This window comes from Leptinotarsa decemlineata, unplaced genomic scaffold (assembly GCF_025532065.1).
Source record: "Leptinotarsa decemlineata unplaced genomic scaffold, Ldec_3_MD MMD2_tig00000591_RagTag_RagTag, whole genome shotgun sequence".
In the NCBI taxonomy this organism is placed as follows: domain Eukaryota; kingdom Metazoa; phylum Arthropoda; class Insecta; order Coleoptera; family Chrysomelidae; genus Leptinotarsa; species Leptinotarsa decemlineata.
Window position 1 is genome coordinate 1,823,155 of NW_027412552.1, and position 21,471 is coordinate 1,844,625.

The window sequence follows — 21,471 nt, forward strand, 5'->3', positions numbered from 1 at the left end:
TAAAAGGGTTTCGATCATCAAAAAAGTTCAGGAGTGGGATTTTTTTGTTTACTGAAACATCAGGAGTGGGATTAAAGACATGAAAATGTTTATATTGAAATATCTACTCATAAACAAAATATTTATTGAAAATGAATATGCTTCAGTAGTTCTTCAATAACTGGTCTATATAAGTCACTAATTGGCTCACATGTACTTGTTCCTGAAAATAAAAAAATCAATATTTTTACTCGATGCAATCAGGTGCAGAAGTACAAAGAATACATGCTTGAATAATCAACTAAGACTGCTTCTCAATATTGGAATAGTTAATAATCTATTAAATTTACTAAGAATATTGTGTAGGCCTCTATTACTATAGAAGAGTTAGACAGTTTTGCCTCCAAATGCAGATTCCTTCAGAAATCTGTCTGTCTGTATAAATAACCACACATTCAGAAGAAAAACTTTATTTGAAATGATGGAAATCAGAATTTTTTATTAATTGAAATTGAATAATTAATAATACAAATTTATTTTACCTTGAGGGTGGTTTCCCTGTTCCTCAAAAAAACTATCCCATCTTTAAGAGTGCTGTCGCTCAGTAGAATGGTGTAAGGCACGCCAAGTTCGTCGTACTGTTTGAACTGAGCATCCAATTTCAGTTGATTTGAACTCGGCAACAGTAAAGTAGACACATGGTTGGTTCTTAGTTGTCTGCAGATATATACTGCGAGATCGGAAAGTTCAGCCGTGGAAGACTGATCTGGAAATATATTTGATACCGTCACTGTTGATTCTTCGTTATACAAAATCAGGAAAATGATAAACGAAGGAGACTTGAGACAGTGCTGTGATATATTACTGGGAAACAGTTTATATCGTATTAAAGTAACGGACAATTTGTTGCTATACTCTAGTTTTCTGATAGTAAAAAGTAATGAATGCAAAATGCTAACAGGGGGCTCTATTAAACTTTTTTTATGATTTGCCACAGCGGTGTCGGCGGGTTTATACTACTTTACCAGGGCCAATCTATTTTTTTATTGCATATAGGTCACGAACAAAATATTTTATAGACTGTAGGGTCGTTTTCTACCTACAGTGGCATGCGTTGGGTTGGGATATTTCAAAAGTTTCGTCTGTTTTAATGTCATCATGTCTTTATAGCTCCATATCTCAGTAAATATTCTACTGTGTCATGATTAATAAAAAAAAAAATTGTTTAATGTCTAATTAGGAATAAATCCCAATAACAAGACATTAATATTATTAACAAGCATGTTACAGTTTATATCTGCCTATATACACACAATACACATACATATATACATACATACACATATACATGAATACAATACTAATTTATCAACTAGAAACACCTGAAGCGAGTAAACAAAAAATAAAATAAACATTTAGGAGAGTTAAGCAAAAAATTAGGTGGAACACTTATGTGCAGCAAGCTAGGAGAGTAATTGAAAAAAAAAACTTAAGTCAGATATAGAGCTAACAAGTAAAAACATAGTTCAGGTGTATTACAAAAAAAAAAAACATAATTCAGCAGTAATACAGTAGTAGTAATGAGCTCACATGGTAGAATAATTTTCAATTTGGGCTCATGTATTTTGACTATAGTGTAAAAGTTTCTTAACGATGTTCTTAATTTGACCAATAGTTTCATAATAAATGTCGAGATTTTCACAGAGTTGATTGTAAAGTTTGCTCATTGCAACAACTGGTGACTTGAGTAATATGTTTGTTCTAGAATTTGGTAGATAAAAAGTCAGTTCATTTCTAGAATTGATTCGTGGAACATGAAAGTTGAAGTGGGAGAGTAGTTCGGGACAGTCAATCAGATTATTCACTAGTTTACAAATGAAAATTATAGAGTAGTAGGTTCTTCGGTTTTGAAGGGATGATTTATTAAATTTATTCAGTAGTATTCTGTTGTCGATGCCTTGTTCAGGGTAAACTCCTTCTAGCTTGTAAGTAATATATTTCATGAAGCCTCTTTGTATAGACTCGATTTTGTTTATGTGGACATTGTATATGGGTGACCATATAAGGGAGGCATATTCCAGCCGAGATTTGACGTATGCATTGAAAAGAGTTAAAAAACTGTCTCTGCTACGAAAGTTCTTACAGTTACGATAAATGAGCCCTAGCATCCTTTTGGCTGAGCATGTTATTGTGTCATAGTGGATGGAGAAACTCAGTTCAGGGTCAAATGTGACACCATATTTTGTGTACAAGCGCCCACGCTTTTTTCACAATATTACATGTATTTTTCGTTCGTTACGGTTTTAAGCTTATTTGAAAAAAAATATTTTTAACTTTTTAGTTCAATGTTCTTTAAAAGCTTTTTTTTTTTTAGTTTTTTAAACTATATTTATTTTTCACTTTTTATTCCGATTTAAAATCAAAAATAATTTTTTTTAAAGTTCTAGTCACTAGTATTATAAATCTTTAACAGACGGCGCACGAATGTAAAATTCCTCTCAAACAACATAATAACTTTTCTGTATACAATGTTGATAGTTATGTATAGCGTCATCTGCCCGCGAATAGCTCAAGCAATAATTGATAGTTACGTACAACGCCATCTGCCCGCGAATAGATCAAGAAATATCAATGAGGTTATGTACAGCGCCATCTGCCCGCGAATAGATCAAGCAATAATGCCGATAATTCTGTCAATACAGATCCAGAGCTTCAGAGTTACAAACAAACATACATACAGGTGAAGCTAATGTAAAGCGTGTAAAAATGAAACTTTCTATGTATTTTACAACTTTAATTTGTAACTAACGTTACAACGAGTTCAATGTATAAGTTTGAAAATGTCCTTATAGGACGAAACTGCAGTAACGATAGTTACAAATAAAAGTGAAAATAAAATCTATTAATTAATAATGTGGGTTTATATTTTCATTACTCACATTATACATACAACTATAAAGTCTTTTTGAAATTTGTTATGTCAAATTATAAAACATTGAATACTTTAAATGTTACTTTTTTCCAAACACAATTATGTATGCCTGTGAAACTTATTTATGATTTATTACTCTGTTGCCTAAGGAAATAGACTACAGTTTTCTAAGAGAGAAAGAAATTTTATTGACCTCAAATTACAATTTCTGTTACACTCAAAAATATCCGCAATTACAAAATTTGCTTAGGTACGTCATATTGAAAATATATAAAAACATACATACAGTACGTAAGGAAAAGTCTCACAATATAACAGTTATGACTCACATATGGATATATGTTTGGAAGACCAGTTCAATAGATACATACAAGCGCAAAAGGAGGAATGGTACCACCACTGAACTGGTAGTAGTGACCGTAGTTTCCAGAACGTAATGTCACTCACCTGCCCCACTAACAGCCAAACTAATCTTGAAAGGTGCCAATTTTTTGTGTAGCCTCAATAACTTCCTAGCTTTATTCACAACAAGGGTTTCATCGAAAGCGTCGCAGATGGAGTTCATGAACATCGATGTTAGATTTATCTGACTGACAATGGCGTGAGCGTGAATGGTTTTTTTGTTCTCCTGGAACTATATGAAATTCAGGAAATCAGTGAATATCATAAAAAAAATCGTACTTTTATTAATTATTTAATAATTGCTCTGTTATGAAAACAGGTTTATTAGTTTGTGCTTTTCATAGATTTTGTTACAATAAAATTGAAAATGGCGTCTATGAATTTGATTTGTCTGAATGAATAGTTATCTGACTTACCTCTAGTTGGGCATTAGTAAGTTTCCTGTCATGACTGCCTAGAGTAATAGTTTCAAGAGATTCAGAACCCCATGGATATTTTACAATTATTTCCACTCTTTGCGAATTGTTGTCGCCTTTCTTGATATCTGTCAGGGAATATCTTCCCGGCCCCGCTGAAAACTAGTTACGATTCACTTAAACAAATTTACAGCTTATTTGATCAACGTTCATTGTGACAAGAGGAGAATGGAATTCTAAATAAGGCTGAACTTAGTCCTCTGGCTGAGTAGAAAATATTAGGAGCAGATAGTTGTTGGTTCACAGATGGATCAATGGATTTGTTTTTTAAATAGCCATACTGTTGGTTGGAGAATAGATTGAAGTTTATAAAAAATTAAGTAAAATGTTCAGCCATTACATTTCCAAAGATCTTTTATGAATCTGTTGGTGGGCTTAATGGCATAAAGTTGGATATTTATGATTTGCTGCCTTGTTTGTGAAGCGGTTTTACTAGAGCTACCTAGAGTTCATCTGTTGGAAAATTCCCTGCACGAATAATTAATTGATGAGATGAGTTAAAACACCAACAATCTCAACTGTAGTAACTTAGTTTTCCAATGAATATATAATGAGATACGAGGGCTGTTAAAAAAATAAGGCAATTTTCCATTTTTCTCACAAAATATATACACACATCGGAAAAGTCTAGGGATATTTTTATAACATACTAAATATCATAAAAATAAATGCATGAGGCCGTTTAATTTCGGTTAAATTGGTACACTCGAACACCCTGTAGATTTCTATGGGTTGAACAAAGCCTGCAAAAACGGTAACTAATCTTTTATCAAGTTTTTTTACAAACTGTAGGTTTTCGGCTAAAATGAATAATCTGAAAGTGTCGAGTGTGTACGTTCTATGCAGTTCTTGCTCAGCAATTAAACTGGAAATATTGTGCTTTAACATGGAACGCCATCACTTACCATTGGCTGAGATGAATAGACCTGTAGAGCTTTTTCAAGGTGGCATGCGACAAAATGATGTAGCTCTTCGTTTGGGGGTCTCCCAAAGTGTTATCAGTCGATTGTGGCGGCGTTTCCGTGAAACTGGCAGTCCAGCCGAACAATATCCAGGGCGAGGACGCACTACAACTGCAGTTCAAGACCGATTTTTGGACAACCGCAAGAAGACAACCGACAATCACAGCACCTGAGTTGGTTAACGTGTTGCAGCAGACGCACCAGGTAACCATTGGTCGTGATACTGTCAGAAATCTACTGCATGAAGCAGATCTCCACGACAGAAGGCCACTTAGATGTCCACCTTTGTCGAGAGGCAATCGCGGTAGAAGATTAGAGTGGTGTCAAGAACATCAAAACTGGGATGCAAATGATTGGGCCACAGTTTTGTTTACAGACGAATCCAGATTTGGATTTCATCCAGATTCTCGTCGAGTAAGACTGTGGAGACGACCTGGAAATATTAAACGTTTGAGACACGTCCAGGAAGTCCACACATACAGAGGTGGTACAGTAATGCTATGGGGCGGAATCATGATCGGCGGCAGAACTGATCTCGTTTTTCCAAATCGCTCCCTCACAGCTCGACAGTACCTCGACACCATTCTTCTACCTATCGTCCGTCCGTTTGCTGGTGCTGTTGGTGAAAACTTCCACCTAATGCACGATAATGCTCGTCCACATGTCGCGCGTCTAGTGACTGACTGGCTCACCAACGAAGGAGTTGATGTATTGCCATGGCCAGCACAATCACCGGACCTGAATCCCATCGAGCATGTGTGGGACATGCTTCAACGAAGAATTACTCCGCATATGGGGAACATTCACACAACGTTTCAATTGAGAGAGCTTTTAATCGCTGAATGGGCAAATGTACCTCAAAAAGACATTGACAATCTCATTTTGTCGATGCACGATAGATGTAGGGCCGTAATAAACCAGCGTGGAGGCCATACTTTGTACTGAATCCAATTTTTTTTGTATTATGATTTTTTTTCGGGGTGCCAAAGAAGAGCCATATTATTTTTTAGTTTTGCTTATATGCCCACTCAGTATTTTTGACCATTTAATAAATTTTGTTGTGAGTTACATTCGTTTAATAATCACCCGTCAACTTTTTTTTCCCTAGTGATCTTAAAAAAATTATTGCCATTTTTAAAAACATCCCTAGACTTCTCCGATGTGTGTATTTATTCATCAGCGATTCAAATTTTATCTCCTCAATCGTCCCTGAACGCCAATCTTGGGAACAGGAAAAAGTCGCAGAGGGCGAAATCTAGTGATAACGGTGGCTGGGGCATAATGGGCTTGTTTCAGGCTATTGAAAATTATACTGGTTTGCTTATAGTCTGGGGGTATATTATATTAATCAAACCTAATCGTTCCCAAGATATCTTTATGTTTGCAGAAAAAAGAACAATTCGAGAAGCAAGAGTTCAAATTGGCAGCGTGTCTGTTGACCAATAAAATTGATAGTGTCTACAGTGGTGTTGCCAAGTGAATTGTGTTTTTAATATCGAATCACAATTTGACAGACGCCATTTTTGTTGTTATTGTTGTCAATTCGGTGTGAATATGACCCGAGAAAAAAATATTTACTGGTTATTTTTGGATTGAATTTTACCATTACTACCACCAAAATGGTTGAAATATGTTTTATACCTAGTTGTAGAAACAGATCATCCATACCAGATAAAAAGTTTTTCGGTGTTCCAAAAAACAAAACTTCAAGAGATCTATGGTTTTGTTCTGTCGGATATAAATCATCATTGGCCAATAAGAAATAGTTTTTTGATAATAAATTGCAGTTGAAAAGATTGAGGATTGTAAAATAAATTGTGTGAAATTTGAAATGAATCTTCTTTCTTATGTACAAACTTATACAGGCTGATTCACGGTGGATGGCACATTAGACGTTTCTGGTGAACCAGACAACGGATCACTTTGAAAATTTAATGGAGGGCATATTCGGACATTCTCTAGCCAACTAAAATATTTTCGACAAGGCGGCCGCTTCTATTAGAAAGCAGTAGCAACTTTGATTTTTCAAATGGAACACTCTGTATATAATATTATTTTTGGAATCTCCAACAATTGCCCGACAACTTTTCTTGATATTTCCCTATACCTATCTGTTACCGTTTTCGAAATAAAAATTAATTTCAATTTTTTTCTTCGAAAATCATGACTTCTAAAAATGCCGATATCTTTTAGTTAAGAAGTACTATGATATCGAAATTTGGTTTGGAGTTAGGTGATACTTGGACACTTCCCACACGTCAGCCTAATCTCCGTTACTTCAATACAGGGTGGTAAAAAAATACAGTTTTTTCGTTTGCTTGAAAAAGTTGCTGAAATTTGATTATTTTAAATGGAACACCCTGTATATTTTTGAAAATTCGGAAAGCTGCTGAAATTTGCTTTCTTTCTATGTATATCATACCTATACCTAACTAGTCAAGTTTCGGACTTATGAACATTTATTTGTGAAAATGTCCCTTCAGAATGGTATTTCCATTCGGTATTTGGTAAGCAGGCCATGATTACTATTTGACAGTAGCGTTGTGACATTCTCCTAATAATATCGACATTTTCGTCACTTCAGAAGTTGCAAATACCTTCAAAACGATGGAACAAAACTATTCAAACGAAGTTCTTATGAATTTGTTTATTATTTTTGGACAGTGTGACAAAATTATCAGCAGAACATGTAGAAAGTTCAATGAAATGTATCCGAATCTACCGCCAATGAACCTCAAGAAATTTATACGAATTCAGAACAATTTCAATATATTTGGATAAACTTTAAAAAAGCACCAAGAAACTTGAGATTGGAAATATTGATATGAATAATTATAAAAAAGTAAAACAATCATGTGGAATATTTCAAAATATGTTCGAATCGCTGGCCGTTCACTTCCAAGCACTTTAAAATGCGGGTGTTGACTGCTTTCGTAGTGGCAGATCTGATTTCATTGGGATCCAAATCTTCAAATGTTTGGGCAATCCTTTCTAACAATTCATCTCTCGAACGCACGGGTATTTTGTAAACTTTTTCTTTAAACATTCCCCACAAATAAAAATCTAATGGATTAAGATCGGGTGATCTCGCTGGCCAATTCCATGGTCCCAAGCGCCTCATCCACCGATCGTCAAATAGTCTATCCAGTTCTGCGCTCACTTCTCTTGTGCAATGTGCAGGAGCTCCGTCTAGTTGGTACCAACAGTTTCGATAATCTTCGAGTGGCAGATTATCCACAAAACTGTCTACAGTATTCTCCAAAATATTCAGGTAGCTTCTGGATGTTAATGACTCCTCGTATATCACGTACCTCAATTTGTTGTCCATCAACATGCAGAAGACATTAAAACTAAATTTTTCTTGAAATCCGGCTTCTTTTGTGACGTGAGGATTTTCACTGGACCAATAATGACGATTTTTTCTATTGAAAATCCCTTCTCTCGAAAATTTCGATTCATCAGTCCAAATAATTTTATTTATAAAAAGTGGATCTTCTTGAATGTGTGTCAACAACATTTCACAAAATTCTACTCTCTGTTGAGGATCTTGAGGCTTCATTGCTTGAATTTTGGTGAATTTATAATCATGCATTTTATGTCTTCGCAAGATTCTTTGAACCGATGAATATTTTATACCCAAATATTCTTCAGCACTTCTTATCGATGACTCGGGAAATGCGTGAAAATATGCTAAGACATTAATCTGGTTGTCTTCGAAAGTTACCGGTCGAGGCAAGTTTCTTGGTGCTTTTAAAGTTGATCCAAATGCATTGAAATTGTTCTGAATTCGTATAAATTTCTTGAGGTTCATTGGCGGTAGATTCGGATACATTTCATTGAACTTTCTACATGTTCTGCTGATAATTTTGTCACACTGTCCAAAAATAATAAACAAATTCATAAGAACTTCGTTTGAATAGTTTTGTTCCATCGTTTTGAAGGTATTTGCAACTTCTGAAGTGACGAAAATGTCGATATTATTAGGAGAATGTCACAACGCTACTGTCAAATAGTAATCATGGCCTGCTTACCAAATACCGAATGGAAATACCATTCTGAAGGGACATTTTCACAAATAAATGTTCATAAGTCCGAAACTTGACTAGTTAGGTATAGGTATGATATACATAGAAAGAAAGCAAATTTCAGCAGCTTTCCGAATTTTCAATAATATACAGGGTGTTCCATTTAAAATAATCAAATTTCAGCAACTTTTTCAAGCAAACGAAAAAACTGTATTTTTTTACCACCCTGTATTGAAGTAACGGAGATTAGGCTGACGTGTGGGAAGTGTCCAAGTATCACCTAACTCCAAACCAAATTTCGATATCATAGTACTTCTTAACTAAAAGATATCGGCATTTTTAGAAGTCATGATTTTCGAAGAAAAAAATTGAAATTAATTTTTATTTCGAAAACGGTAACAGATAGGTATAGGGAAATATCAAGAAAAGTTGTCGGGCAATTGTTGGAGACTCCAAAAATAATATTATATACAGAGTGTTCCATTTGAAAAATCAAAGTTGCTACTGCTTTCTAATAGAAGCGGCAACACCGCATTGTCGAAAATATTTTAGTTGGCTAGAGAATGTCCAAATATGCCCTCCATTAAATTTTCAAAGTGATCCGTTGTCTGGTTCACCAGAAACGTCTAATGTGCCATCCACCGTGAATCAGCCTGTATACTAACTATGAATTGTTGTAAGAAAAATTTAGTTTGCTACATTTTTTGATTTTCATAACTGTATATTATTAAGTAATGTATAAAAGCATAGTTATTCATTAGTAGTTGGTGAGAAAATTTTTTGGTGGATTGATTTTTTATGAAAACCATAATATGACTCTCAAAAACAATCGAAGTGTGTTGGAAAAGTTGGCAGAGTGATGTTTTTTTTTTTACTGATTTCACTGCATATATATACCTTACCTTCCTCCACCACATCCTTCTTTGCTGTTGCCACTGATGGAAGAACCTAGTAGAATTACTCGGCGGCACGAAAATCGTGCAATTGCACAGTGAGTCTTCTTCGTGTCTCATCAAGTCTTTGAAACTGGTGTTTCTATTGTCTCTACCTTTCTTGTAGTGTTCAATTATTTCATCAGTACTATAACTCTTTTTGAGCTTCTTAATATCGGCAATACCGAAAGGTAACCTATCAGAACAAAACGCCTTCAAGTATTCATAGGTTCCGGTAAAATCACCGTTATTCATAATTACAGTGACGTCCTTATTGAAGACAATATTATAGTACCATTCTGTCATCAGATTATGCCTGAGAATCTCTCCGATAGGACCTATTTCGTACTGGCTCATGTTGAGATGGGCGAGGACGGTTCTTTTAACGAAGCCGTTGGAAGTCGCTAAGTTCAATATTTTATGAAGCATGGTCTCTATCGAATAGTGGGTCTTCTCTGCTTTCTAGAGGTATATTTCCGGGAGGAGCGACGAAGTATTCCTCCTCTGTCAAGGCAGCGTTTTTCAAAACTGCTTCTTTACAGTTACCGTCAGTTATTTCGTCTTCGCGAACCCTGAGAGGTCTGAAACATTACAAAATATTATACAGATGCCAGGATCAGACAAATTTCACATGAAAAGTCACCATTTTCAGGAAAAAACAATAGTGTCACACCACTTGCCCCCTATACTCTGTCAATCTAGGCAAAAGAGTGCTCTAAAACATCATCATGCATAGTGCATGTGATCTCCCAGACAAGGCTGCTTGTACAGAGTCGCACTAAGGAAAGACCGATTTCTTTCAACAATATGCGGCTGGATACAGGAAATTTCAAACCTTAAAATACCGTTTATGTATCTGTTCTATTAACAGGTTACTTTAATATAAATTACTTAAACAATGCATTGCAAAGCAAGACCTTGATTGATAATATATTCAATACATACAATTTAAAATTGCACATTGAGATGCCTAAGAGACATTGTAAATATTCATCAAGTTTATCGGATTATGTTTGTTCTAATTTACATGAAGAAAAAATAAGTTGTGAAGTAGTCAATACAGGTTTGTCTGACCATGATGCAATTTTGTGTAAGTGTTCTTTTTTTTCTGATTAATTCGGCCTTTACTTGATGAAGATCCATAGTAATTTCATAAACTCCACAAACAACTTTGTGGATATTAAATCGTGAGGAAATTTACAGAATTGTGTAATAATTCTAATTGAAGACAACTGATGATCCTCTACGTGACTTTCACAAAAAATTGCTTACCATTTTGAATGAAGCTTTTCCACTTCAAAACATTAAACTAAAGAAAAAGAAGGCTTGGATGACAAAAGGCATAAAGTATATTTCAGAGATTATGCTCTTTTCATCATCTACTATAACAATTATCGAAACATTTATAGAAAAATTTAAAAAAAAATGTGAAAAAAAACTTATTACAGCAATCGAATATCAAATGCAAATAATAAACAGCAGAAAACATAGAAAATTGTTAACGAATTAAGAGGCTAAAGCAAAAAATCTTTTGTTGATACTGAACTGAGTTCAAACGAATTAAACACTTACTACTGTTCCATTGTTTGAAAAATAGAAAAAAAATCAACCAATGAGAACCCAATGAGTTACCTTAGGCATGTAGCCATATCGAACTCATTCAACTATTGCACAACCTCTGGAAATGAACTAAAAGAAAGCCTCTCTAACATAAAAAATAAAAACTCTTCAGGATGGGATGATCTCTCACTTAAAATTTTTCTTAGACTGCCAAACACTGTATTAGATATCTTAGCAGAAGCTTTAAATGAATCTCTCATAAATGGTATTTTTCCAGGTTGTCTAAAAACTGCTGAGGTTATCCCATTATTTAAAGGAGGCGGTTTTAATATACCCGTGAACTTTAGGCCTATTTCTTTACTGCCAACTCTATCTAAAATAGTGGAAAAGTTAATAAAAAAGAGAATCCTAAATTTTCTCGACAAAAATCAAATCCTTCACTCCAATCACTTAGAGGCTTTCAAGCAGTGGCAGTATTTTGTGATCTGACAAAAACCTTCGACTGTGTTGATTCACAAAATATTGCTTCAAAAACTTGAAATATACGGATTTAGAGGAAACATCTTGTTGTGGTTTGTCATATCTATCAGATCACGTTCGAGTAATGAATTTCCAAAGTTCATCTTCAGATAAAATGAGCATTAAATGCGGAGTACCTCAGGAATCTGTCCTCGGCCCTTTGGCTGTTTTTATTATATACAGGGTCCTGCAACAGTGGCGCGGTGTTCCATATCTCTATTTAGGAAACAGATAGAAATCTAAATTTCTATAATATTACCTTATTACTCGAGCTCGACAAAATAAAAATATTGGCGGTCACACAGGGTGTTCAATTTTTTCTGGGCGGATCCCAACTGTGTTTTTTCAAATGGCAACCTATATTTTTTATCGTTTTTTCGGTTTCTACATGGAAAATGAAAGACACTTTATGTATATCTTCACTTCGAAAATATTGACGTTTTCGAGATATCTAGCATGACAGGTTATTTTTTCCAATATTCGTCACTCAGAATATTTGAAATTATAAAGTTGTGCCAAGTCCAATTGAATTTTTTTTGTCAAATATTCTACATTGGTAACTCTCTCAAACGATATATCTGAAATCTACCTGTGATATACAGGGTATGAAAAACCGCTTGCCACATATTGTAAATAAAAATTTGCAGAATCTTCCTTATTTTGAATAGAACACCCTCTATATTGTTGATCCATAAGAAGCGCCAACGAAACCTCTACAAATTTCACTAAGTATTCCCTATGGCTAGGTTCAATAGTTTTTCTTAAAAATGCATTTTTTTGTAAAAATGGTCGTTCTTTCTATTTCTACGCCATAAAATCGACTTTTTTCAAAGCGAAATCCATTTGACGACTGAAGAATGTACGACAGATATCTTTTTTCAATTTTGTACATGATAGCGTGTCCTATAGTTTTTTAATTGTTTTTTTCTAAAAATGACAACTCTCTATTTATTGTATCGTCATAATATCAATGATTTTTTTACTGTGAAATCCATATGTGACGACTGTGATCGAGATATATGTTATGTTTATAACACATTTATTCCCTAAATAGAACACCGTGCAATTTCTTCAATTGATGCATAGTTTTTGTCCAAGCCTTTCCTTAAAATATCGCCCCATGCCTAAAATTACCTGTTGCTAGATAAACAAGTTTTGAATTACACCGCAAAATGTACGTTCTTAAATAATTACAATAATTTCAATAATCTCGAAGTTTGTGCCATATTTTTTCGGTCTAAAACAACCTTCAGCGAATAAAATGAAATTAAACGATTTGTTGAAACTGGACGTATCAATTATTCTAAACATGAGCGCATCAAGCCAGCTACTAATGAAGATAATGAATTGCGAGTTCTACTTGCTGTTGAAGAAGATCCTAGTAGGAGTCAACGACAAATTTTGGTGAAATGGTGGATATAAGTGAGAGATCGGTGCAACGAGTTTTGAAGAAACATCGCTTTCATCCATCTCATACTACATATACCGATTTTGAGAAAAGAGTGTTGCAATTGGGCCATGGGAAAAATTCGTCGAAACAAATATTTTTTCAATAACATTTTATGGTCGTATGAATCGACATTCCATAAAAATGGATTTGTGAATCGACATAATTACCATTATTATTTGACAGAAAATCCCCACTTATTGAGACAGGTGGACTATCAATATAGGTGGTCGATAAATGTCTGGGGAGGCATCATTGGAGAATATGTAATTGGTCCATACTTTTTTCAGGTACATATGAATGGAACAATGTATGTTGCACCTGCTCACTATTCGGCAAAAGTGAGAGATCATCTAAATGAAGTATTTCCCAATAAATGTATAGGACGGAATGGGCCTGTACGGTGGCCCGCTAGATCACCAGATTCAACAAAACTGGATTTTTTCTTCTTCCAAAAATATGCGACTTAGAATAACGGATGCTTTTGGCAGCATTACACCAGCTGTCTTGCGCAGGATAGAACAGTCTTTCAAACATAGACTTCAGCTCTGCTTTCAAGAAAATGGAAGACATGTCGAACATATTTTATAAAAGTTGCATTATTAACCTTCATTAAACTCTTCCTTTTTTAGTTTTGTAGTTTATCAGTTGACAAATTTAAATATCTAGAACTTAAGCCCTGAATTCATGAATATATACCATAAAGTGAAAAAAAAAATAAGTAATATTCACATGTTTTTTCATTTAATCTTGTTTGGTTTGATATTGCACGATTTATGGGAAAAATTCTACATCCGATGAAAAAAATTATTTTTCATTTAGAAAAAAATATTTGTTAGGACACGCTATAATGTACAAAATTGAAACAAGATATCTTTCGTACATTCTTATCAGTCGTCAAATGGATTTCGCTTTGAAAAAAGTCTTTCATCGAATTTATGGCGTAAAAATAGGAAGAACGACCCTTTTTCGAAAAAAATGCTTTTTTAAGAAAAACTATTGAACCTAGCCATAGGGAATACTCAATGAAATTTGTAGAGGTTTCGTTGATGCTCCTTATGTATCAATAATATACAGGGTGTTCCATTTAAAATAAGGAAGATTCTGCAAATTTTCATTTACAATATGTGGCAAGCGGTTTTTCATACCCTGTACATCACAGGTCGACTTCAGATATATCGTTTGACAGAGTTACCACTGTAGAATATTTGACCAAAAAAACAATACAATGGGACTTGGCACAACTTTATAATTTCAAATATTCTGAGTGACGAATATTGGAAAAAAAACCTGTCATGTTAGATATCTCGAAAACCGTCAATGACACTTGAAGTGTCTTTTATTTTCTATGTAGAAACCGAAAAAGCACTAAAAAATATAGGTTGCTATTTAAAAAAACACAGTTGGGATCCGCCCAGAAAAAATTGAACACTGTGTGACCGCCAATATTTTCATTTTGTCTAGCTTGTGCAATGAGGTGATATTATAGAAATTTAGATTCCTATCTGTTTCCTAAATTGAGATATGGAACACCGCGCCACTGTTGCAAGACCCTGTATAAATGATCTGGCATATATATCGATTGAAGGCAAATTCACAAGTTTTGTTGACGACACGTCTATACTTTGGCATGGAAGAAGCACCGATGCACTAAAAATTAGGGTAGAACATGATATAGGCAAAGTTAAACAATGGTGTGATGCCAGTTTATTATCTTTCAATATATCACTAATATAATGCCCTTTAAACGTAACCTAGACCATATAATTCTTGAAGAACACATCATTGATCATAAACTACAGAACAAATTTCTTAAGCCTCAACATAGACAACAAATTAAAATTAAGACCACATATTAGTACATATACTATGCAAAAAATTATCCTCAATTTGTTATGTGATAAGGTCTATCTTTAACTTTTTGGACTATCACTCTGCTAGGAAAGCATACTTTGCACTTTTCAAACCCCACTAGCGGTACGGAGTTTGTTTCTGGGGGAGCAGCTGTCAAAACTTAATGAGTCAAGTTTTCACAATTCAAAAAAGAGCAGTGAGATTCATTACCAGAGCAAGAGTCAAAGATTGCTGTAAACCCCTTTTTTAACTCATCACATCTCAACAGTCTACTGCCTCTTTATTTTAGAAACAGTCTGCCTAATATACAAAAAGCACAAAGATAATCGATGAGCAACATGGTTTTTGCCAGGGCAAATCGACCAATACTAATTTGTTGCTCTACTCTCAGTATATCTTACATGCTTTGGAGAAAAAACAGCAAGTGGATGTGATATACACAGATTTTTCCAAAGCATTTCACACAGTTAATCACAGGATTCTCTGTGCAAAATTGAAGGCAATCGGTTTCTTTGGGAATTTATTGAAATGGCTCACAAATTATCTATGTAACAGAACACAAGTTGTAAAAATTAAAGGATTTACATCTCAACAAATCTCGGTTAGCTCAGGAGTTCCACAAGGAAGCCATTTAGGGCCATTTCTATTTAATATCTGTGTCAACGATATCAAAACCAAAATTAGTCATTCTGAAGTACTAATGTTTCCTGATGACTTGAAAATATTCAAAACCAATGTATCCCACAGTTGACTACGAACATATTCAGAATGACATTACATCTTTTACTGAATGGTGTGTAGAAAATGATATGGATGTGAATGTGTCTAAATGCAAAAGTTTGTCTTTTTCTAGATCACTTACTCATTACAACAATATGTATACTATAGCAGGCAAACTATTAGAATCGGTGAAATCCATACGAGATCTTGGTGTAGTGGTGGATGTCAAAATGGATTTTCACCTGCAGTATGAACAGATCTCTAGCAAAGCAAGGAAAATGTTAGGCTTTGTATGCAGGACTACAGAAGACTTCACAAATATTAATTCTATTAAGTTATTGTATTTCGCTTTGGTTAGATCAATTACAGAATATTGTAGCAGTGTTTGGTCACCAACTTATGAAATTCATAAGTACACTATATAAAAAGTACAAAACAAATTTATAAAATATATTGCCTTTGAGTTGTCTATACCTCTCAGTGATCACTCTTTTTCAGAAATTCGGTCTGTAACTGGTTTACCGAAACTTAGTTTACGCAGAGATCATATAGATATTATATTCCTTCATAAATTGCTTAATTTAAGAATTAATTGTTCAACTCTTCTTGCCCAAGTAAATCTTCATGTTCCCTCTGGAAAAACACGAAATAATATGTTATGCAGTTTCGAAAAAGAGTAAAAAAACTTCTGCTAGATAAAGCTTATTATAGTATAAAATTTTTTATCGCAGACTTTTTAAACTGTACTTGAACCATATTAATATCTTGTTTTAATTCATGACCTTTATTTTAATGTTTCAGATTGTTTTAGTTTAAGCCTGCTTTGTCAACAAAACCTAAACTTTTATGACAATAAAGCATTTCTGACTCTGACGAGATAAACCTGAATTAATTCCGCCAGCTGATGACAGTTGAATTTGATCAGCGTAAGGAGACTTGTTTATTTTACCCAATAGATGCAAATGTGCGTGCTGATCATGTATTGATCACGCATCTATCATTTCTTAGGTTACTTTGATTGTTGGATGGACAGAGTTTTGATACTATCAATTTTTTTAATAGTATGGGGGGTTTTGAGATGTCATTCAATTTTCTGTCTTATACTGGTTTGTTTGGGAATCGAACCAGCTGTTGCTGAATCATTATCAGTTGTATATAAGAGTACTTTTTTCAAGTATCTGCAAACGAAACAATAGCACGAGTTGAATAATAATTTTATTCCGTTATACCAATCAATGTTCACCATTCACTTCGTGACAATAATGGAGTTTGTTTACAAATTCATTTCGTATTTTTTTTAAGTTTCTGGGGTATTTTCATTAATGATATTATTGCACAGTTCATTCATGGAATTCACTTGTATTCCTCTATCAAAACTGAAGCTCCAGGGTAACAGATTTTTCCATAAATGCTTTCTTATATGATATAATTATAATCACAGCACCACACCTCTATTTTCTCTCCCTAATCTTGGCAAAAATGCACCTCTCTATAGACTGTGCAAAGTTACGAATGATAATATCAAAAAAAAAACCTTCTTTTTTCAGAAACAATATATTTTCACATTATCACAGATTGGTAACTTGAAAATGAGCAAATCAAACGAGAGAAAACATGCTAATCGAGACAAAAACGCACCTCTCTACAAACTATGTCGGTTTCTCTAACTTATACTAGAGTAATTTTTTTAGTATTATTGTTTATATTAATTATTAATAATTAGTTTTGTAGCTCACTAAATTAATAACAGTTAAAATTGTAATCAATTAATGGAATGAAGAAAAGAGAAATGAAACTTTCTATGTTTTTTACCACTTCTCATACAATAAAGTTTATTGTATTTTATTTGTAACTAACGTTACTGCAGTTTCGTTCTATACGTACATTTTCAAACTTATACATTAAACTTTATAGTCCTTATAGGACAAAACTGCAGTAACGTTAGTTACAAATAAAAGTGGTAAAAAACATAGAAAATTTCATTTCTCTTTTCTTAATTATGATTTTCTATCGGCTACATCCTTCAATTTAATTAATAGGATGTATTTTCTATAGATTATATATAAATAAAATAAAATAAATGATATTCAATTCAGTTCAATATATTTCAAAACAATTATACATACAAACATCGATTTCAAAAACATTCAAAAATGTGTAAATAAATAAAATAATGGATAAGTGTATAGTGAATGAATAGTAAACATGTTAGGTTCTTGATATAACTCTCTAGTTGAAAAGAGTCTATTTTTTTTTAAGATAATTTTTAATAGAATATTTTGAGCGTTTTGTAATGGGCTAATAGCATTTTTGAATTTTGTACCCCAAGCAGGAATACAATATTTTACTATAGATTCGACAAGAGAAGTATAGAGTAGTATAAGATTTTATTTATATTAATAATTCAAAAGATCAAATATCTTTATGGTTCCAATGCCATAAAATGACACTAATGTTTCAAAAATCTTCATATATGTTCATATCAAAAAATCTATATCAATTGATTGAAAAGATCCAATCAAACTTATTCTAGATGAAAATGTATCATGGAGAAAACACATTGAAACGGTAAGAAAAAAAATAGCTCCCATATTTGGAATTTTATTCAAAATAAGAAATGTTGTAACCCTAAAATACTTTAAATTGATTTATTTTTCATTAATACATTCCAAAATTCAATATCTCATATGAGTATAGGGCATGGCAACACATTCCTTATTGAAACCAGTTAAAAAACTTCAAAACAAAATTATAAGGTGTATATACAAGTTGAACTTCCAAGGAGCCTACAGTAATCTTATATAAACCAAAAAACTATTAGATTTGGCATCCTTTGGCCAAAAATAAGCTCAAACATTCAAATTTGACTTTCAAAATCAATGGTGACCAACACAACCATTTAACAAGATATTCAGGCAATCTGAAATTATTGAAAATGAAAACATATATTGGGTAAAATTCGATTTATTATAAAGGTATTAATTTGAAAAAATTTAATAAACAAAAATTCCGGATCAATTTGAAAAAATATTTATTGTTTGTATATATATATATATATATATATATATATATATATATATATATATATATATATATATATATATATATATATATATATATTATCTGATGAGTACATTTATGTTCAAGTTGATAATAATGTATATGTGCCTATATATATGTATATTTATATTTTTTTCAAGTTTCAATTCTGAGTTATCTTTTTATTTGTGTGCTCTGTTCGTACTGAATTATGTTATAGTATTTTTTTTAATTATTGTTTTTTTCCCTGCTATAAACATTGTATGTTTCTTGAGGAAAAATAAATTGTTGTTATTATTATTATTAGTATGTCACGCAGTTCATAAAAACTGTGCATTAATACTCTGAGCCTTTTTGTTACAAAATTGAAATGTTTCGTCCATTTTAGGTGCTGATCTGATATAGTGTATTTATTCGTTTTCATATGAGTTACAGAATGTAATTTATCATTATATGTTTTTTCTTTTTCTGTGATATACATGGACTGTTCAAAAGATAAGGTAAATGTCCAAATTATTAATTTTTTAAGTTGGAACACATGTTCACAGTTTCAGATGTTTAGCTTATTTAGTTTGTTGGTGAGAGGCATACAAGTTAGAAGTGTTTTGTATGTTTGTCGATTTTCTGCTATCAACAAAATGGATCAGAGAATTTGCATGAAATTGTGTGTGAAAAATGGAATTGAGTGCTCAAGAACATTTAAAATATTGACAGTGGCATACGGTGATTGTACTCTGGGTCAGAAAAATGTTTACAAGTGGTACAAGCTATTCACAGAAAGTCGAGAAGATGTAAAACATGAATTTGTGAACAGATTTAATTATTGTTAAGAAGTGAATGGTTAACCCTTACACCAGTTTCAACATGTATTGGGTTGAACAGTTACTTCAGCATGCTTTTTCTATAGAAATTATATTTATTGCTTGCAGAATATAGAACTCCTAAGTACTCAGGAACAACTGACTTTTCCAATTTTCAAATCGAAACCAGTGTAGCATCACAACACTATTGTTTTTTCTAGAAAAAAGTGTTTGAAAATGATGCCATTTCATGTAAACTTCATCTGATCTAGAGTTCTTGTCCCAGTCAAAAGTTATGATCGGTGGAGACTTTTTACGTTTCCTCTTCAAGGTATTTTCAAATATATACCAAAATGAGATTCTGGCTAGCGATTTAGAACAACAGGATGCAAAACCGCTCTACCTTTCAGTACTTGCTGGTTTTTATGATTAAAGTCTAAAATGTCTAGTAGAAAAAAGGATATTTAGGAACATAAGTAGGTTTTCAAGGCCAGATTGAAAAGAACAACACCCAGGCTCGTAGGCCTAGAGTACCAAACATGTCTTCTGCTATTACGTCAGACATCAGTGATACATCTGTTCAAAGCAAGAACAAAAATTATATCTAGAAGTCTCAGTAAAGAATGTCACTGGGATTTTGAGATATAACACATATACTGATGTCTATCCCAGTAGCAGACGAAATGTTATTTGAGATTCCATTCATCTCACTAGCCTGGATTTTGCCCTCTTCAAAATACTTTTCCGAAACCTTTCGGCTTTCCTTCCATCATTAAAGTAAAAGTGGAAAACTTCAAAGAAGACAATTGAATACATCGATAAAAACTCATTTGAAAGATGTGTAGATGATGTATAGGAGTTTCTTTTGTATAAAAACTGTGAAAAAATCAATGAGAAAAGTGATTTTCTTGTACTTCAATGGTCATATATTTGGAAGTAGTTGTTGTTACTCATCTTTGTGGTAACTTTAATTACGTTCATTCTTTAATAGTCATCTTCCACTTTCTCTATAATGATATGAAAGTAGACAACCGAAAGTTTAGATAAGCCAATTCGGTATACGCCTGAAAACACTATACAAAAAACAATCAAAGATCAAAATCACTTGCATGTCTTCTAGGACTGATATCAGAGGCTCCACATTAGTCGTATCAACCTGCAATATCTGATCGGCAAATTCTAAAGCTGATTCAACAGTTTCTATTGCTTTTTTGCTTTCACAGTCGACTAAAGACAGTCTTTCGAGTAGTGCTATCGTGTTGGCATCTATTTTAGTCTTTGGGGGTAGTTTGGTTGCATCAATTTTTGATTGCACCCTCTCCAGTGGAACTATCCTGGCAATTCCTATAGCTTCCAAAGGGGTTTTTACACTTGAACAAAAATAGCGAATCTTGACTAGGTTTGATCTAAGTATTTGGTACATTATCTTCGATAAAAATAAGATCTTACTGAAATTCACTCATTTTCGGCGCAAAAAGTGAGGTTACTTCTGAGTTCGATTGAGTCTTCTTATTTTTCAAATATTTTTTGGCTCAAGCTACTAGGAAGCCAGGTCAAATCTAAAAAATGGGTTACTTTTTTGGTCACCTATCCAGATGACGTATCTATCTGAACGTAAAACAGTTTTGGAACGTGATTCAGCTTTTCTAAAGTATATTTTTTCTAGAGAACCTTTGTTTGTCAACGGAAAAACTATTTAGAAAAAGAATTTTGAATATTAGAAAAGAAGTAACCTAAATTTATGAAAAAAAATATGAAAGACATCTCAAAACTGTTTCGAAATATATCGTTATACGAATAACAGGTGTGAGGCAGTACATTTTT

At 33.2% G+C, this 21,471-nt stretch overlaps 2 protein-coding genes across 2 annotated transcripts; both read right to left on the minus strand.

Annotated features, from left to right (window-relative positions):
* Positions 1-107: 107 nt before the first annotated feature.
* Positions 108-10,137, minus strand: DNApol-gamma35 (DNA polymerase subunit gamma-2, mitochondrial). The gene is made up of 5 exons (XM_074174553.1): positions 9,679-10,137; positions 3,730-3,891; positions 3,359-3,545; positions 522-745; positions 108-202 (listed from the first exon to the last, which is right to left on the minus strand). Exons 1-5 carry the CDS (start codon positions 10,135-10,137, stop codon positions 143-145), a joined length of 1,092 nt encoding a protein of 363 aa, XP_074030654.1. The 3' UTR covers positions 108-142.
* Positions 10,127-21,148, minus strand: GatC (glutamyl-tRNA(Gln) amidotransferase subunit C, mitochondrial). The gene is made up of 2 exons (XM_074174554.1): positions 20,757-21,148; positions 10,127-10,289 (listed from the first exon to the last, which is right to left on the minus strand). Exons 1-2 carry the CDS (start codon positions 21,068-21,070, stop codon positions 10,127-10,129), a joined length of 477 nt encoding a protein of 158 aa, XP_074030655.1. The 5' UTR covers positions 21,071-21,148.
* Positions 21,149-21,471: the final 323 nt, after the last annotated feature.

Bases quoted from the DNA above. Each gene is read 5' to 3' on its own strand.
- DNApol-gamma35 (XM_074174553.1), bottom strand. From the start codon at position 10,137: ATGCTTCATAAAATATTGAACTTAGCGACTTCCAACGGCTTCGTTAAA. The intron at 3,892-9,678 runs GTAAGGTATATA...AATCGTAACTAG, and splicing joins GAAGGATGTGGTGGAGGAAG to TTTTCAGCGGGGCCGGGAAG. The intron at 3,546-3,729 runs GTAAGTCAGATA...AATTTCATATAG, and splicing joins TTACTAATGCCCAACTAGAG to TTCCAGGAGAACAAAAAAAC.
- GatC (XM_074174554.1), bottom strand. From the start codon at position 21,070: ATGTACCAAATACTTAGATCAAACCTAGTCAAGATTCGCTATTTTTGT. The intron at 10,290-20,756 runs GCAAGTGATTTT...GTAATGTTTCAG, and splicing joins ATATCAGTCCTAGAAGACAT to ACCTCTCAGGGTTCGCGAAG.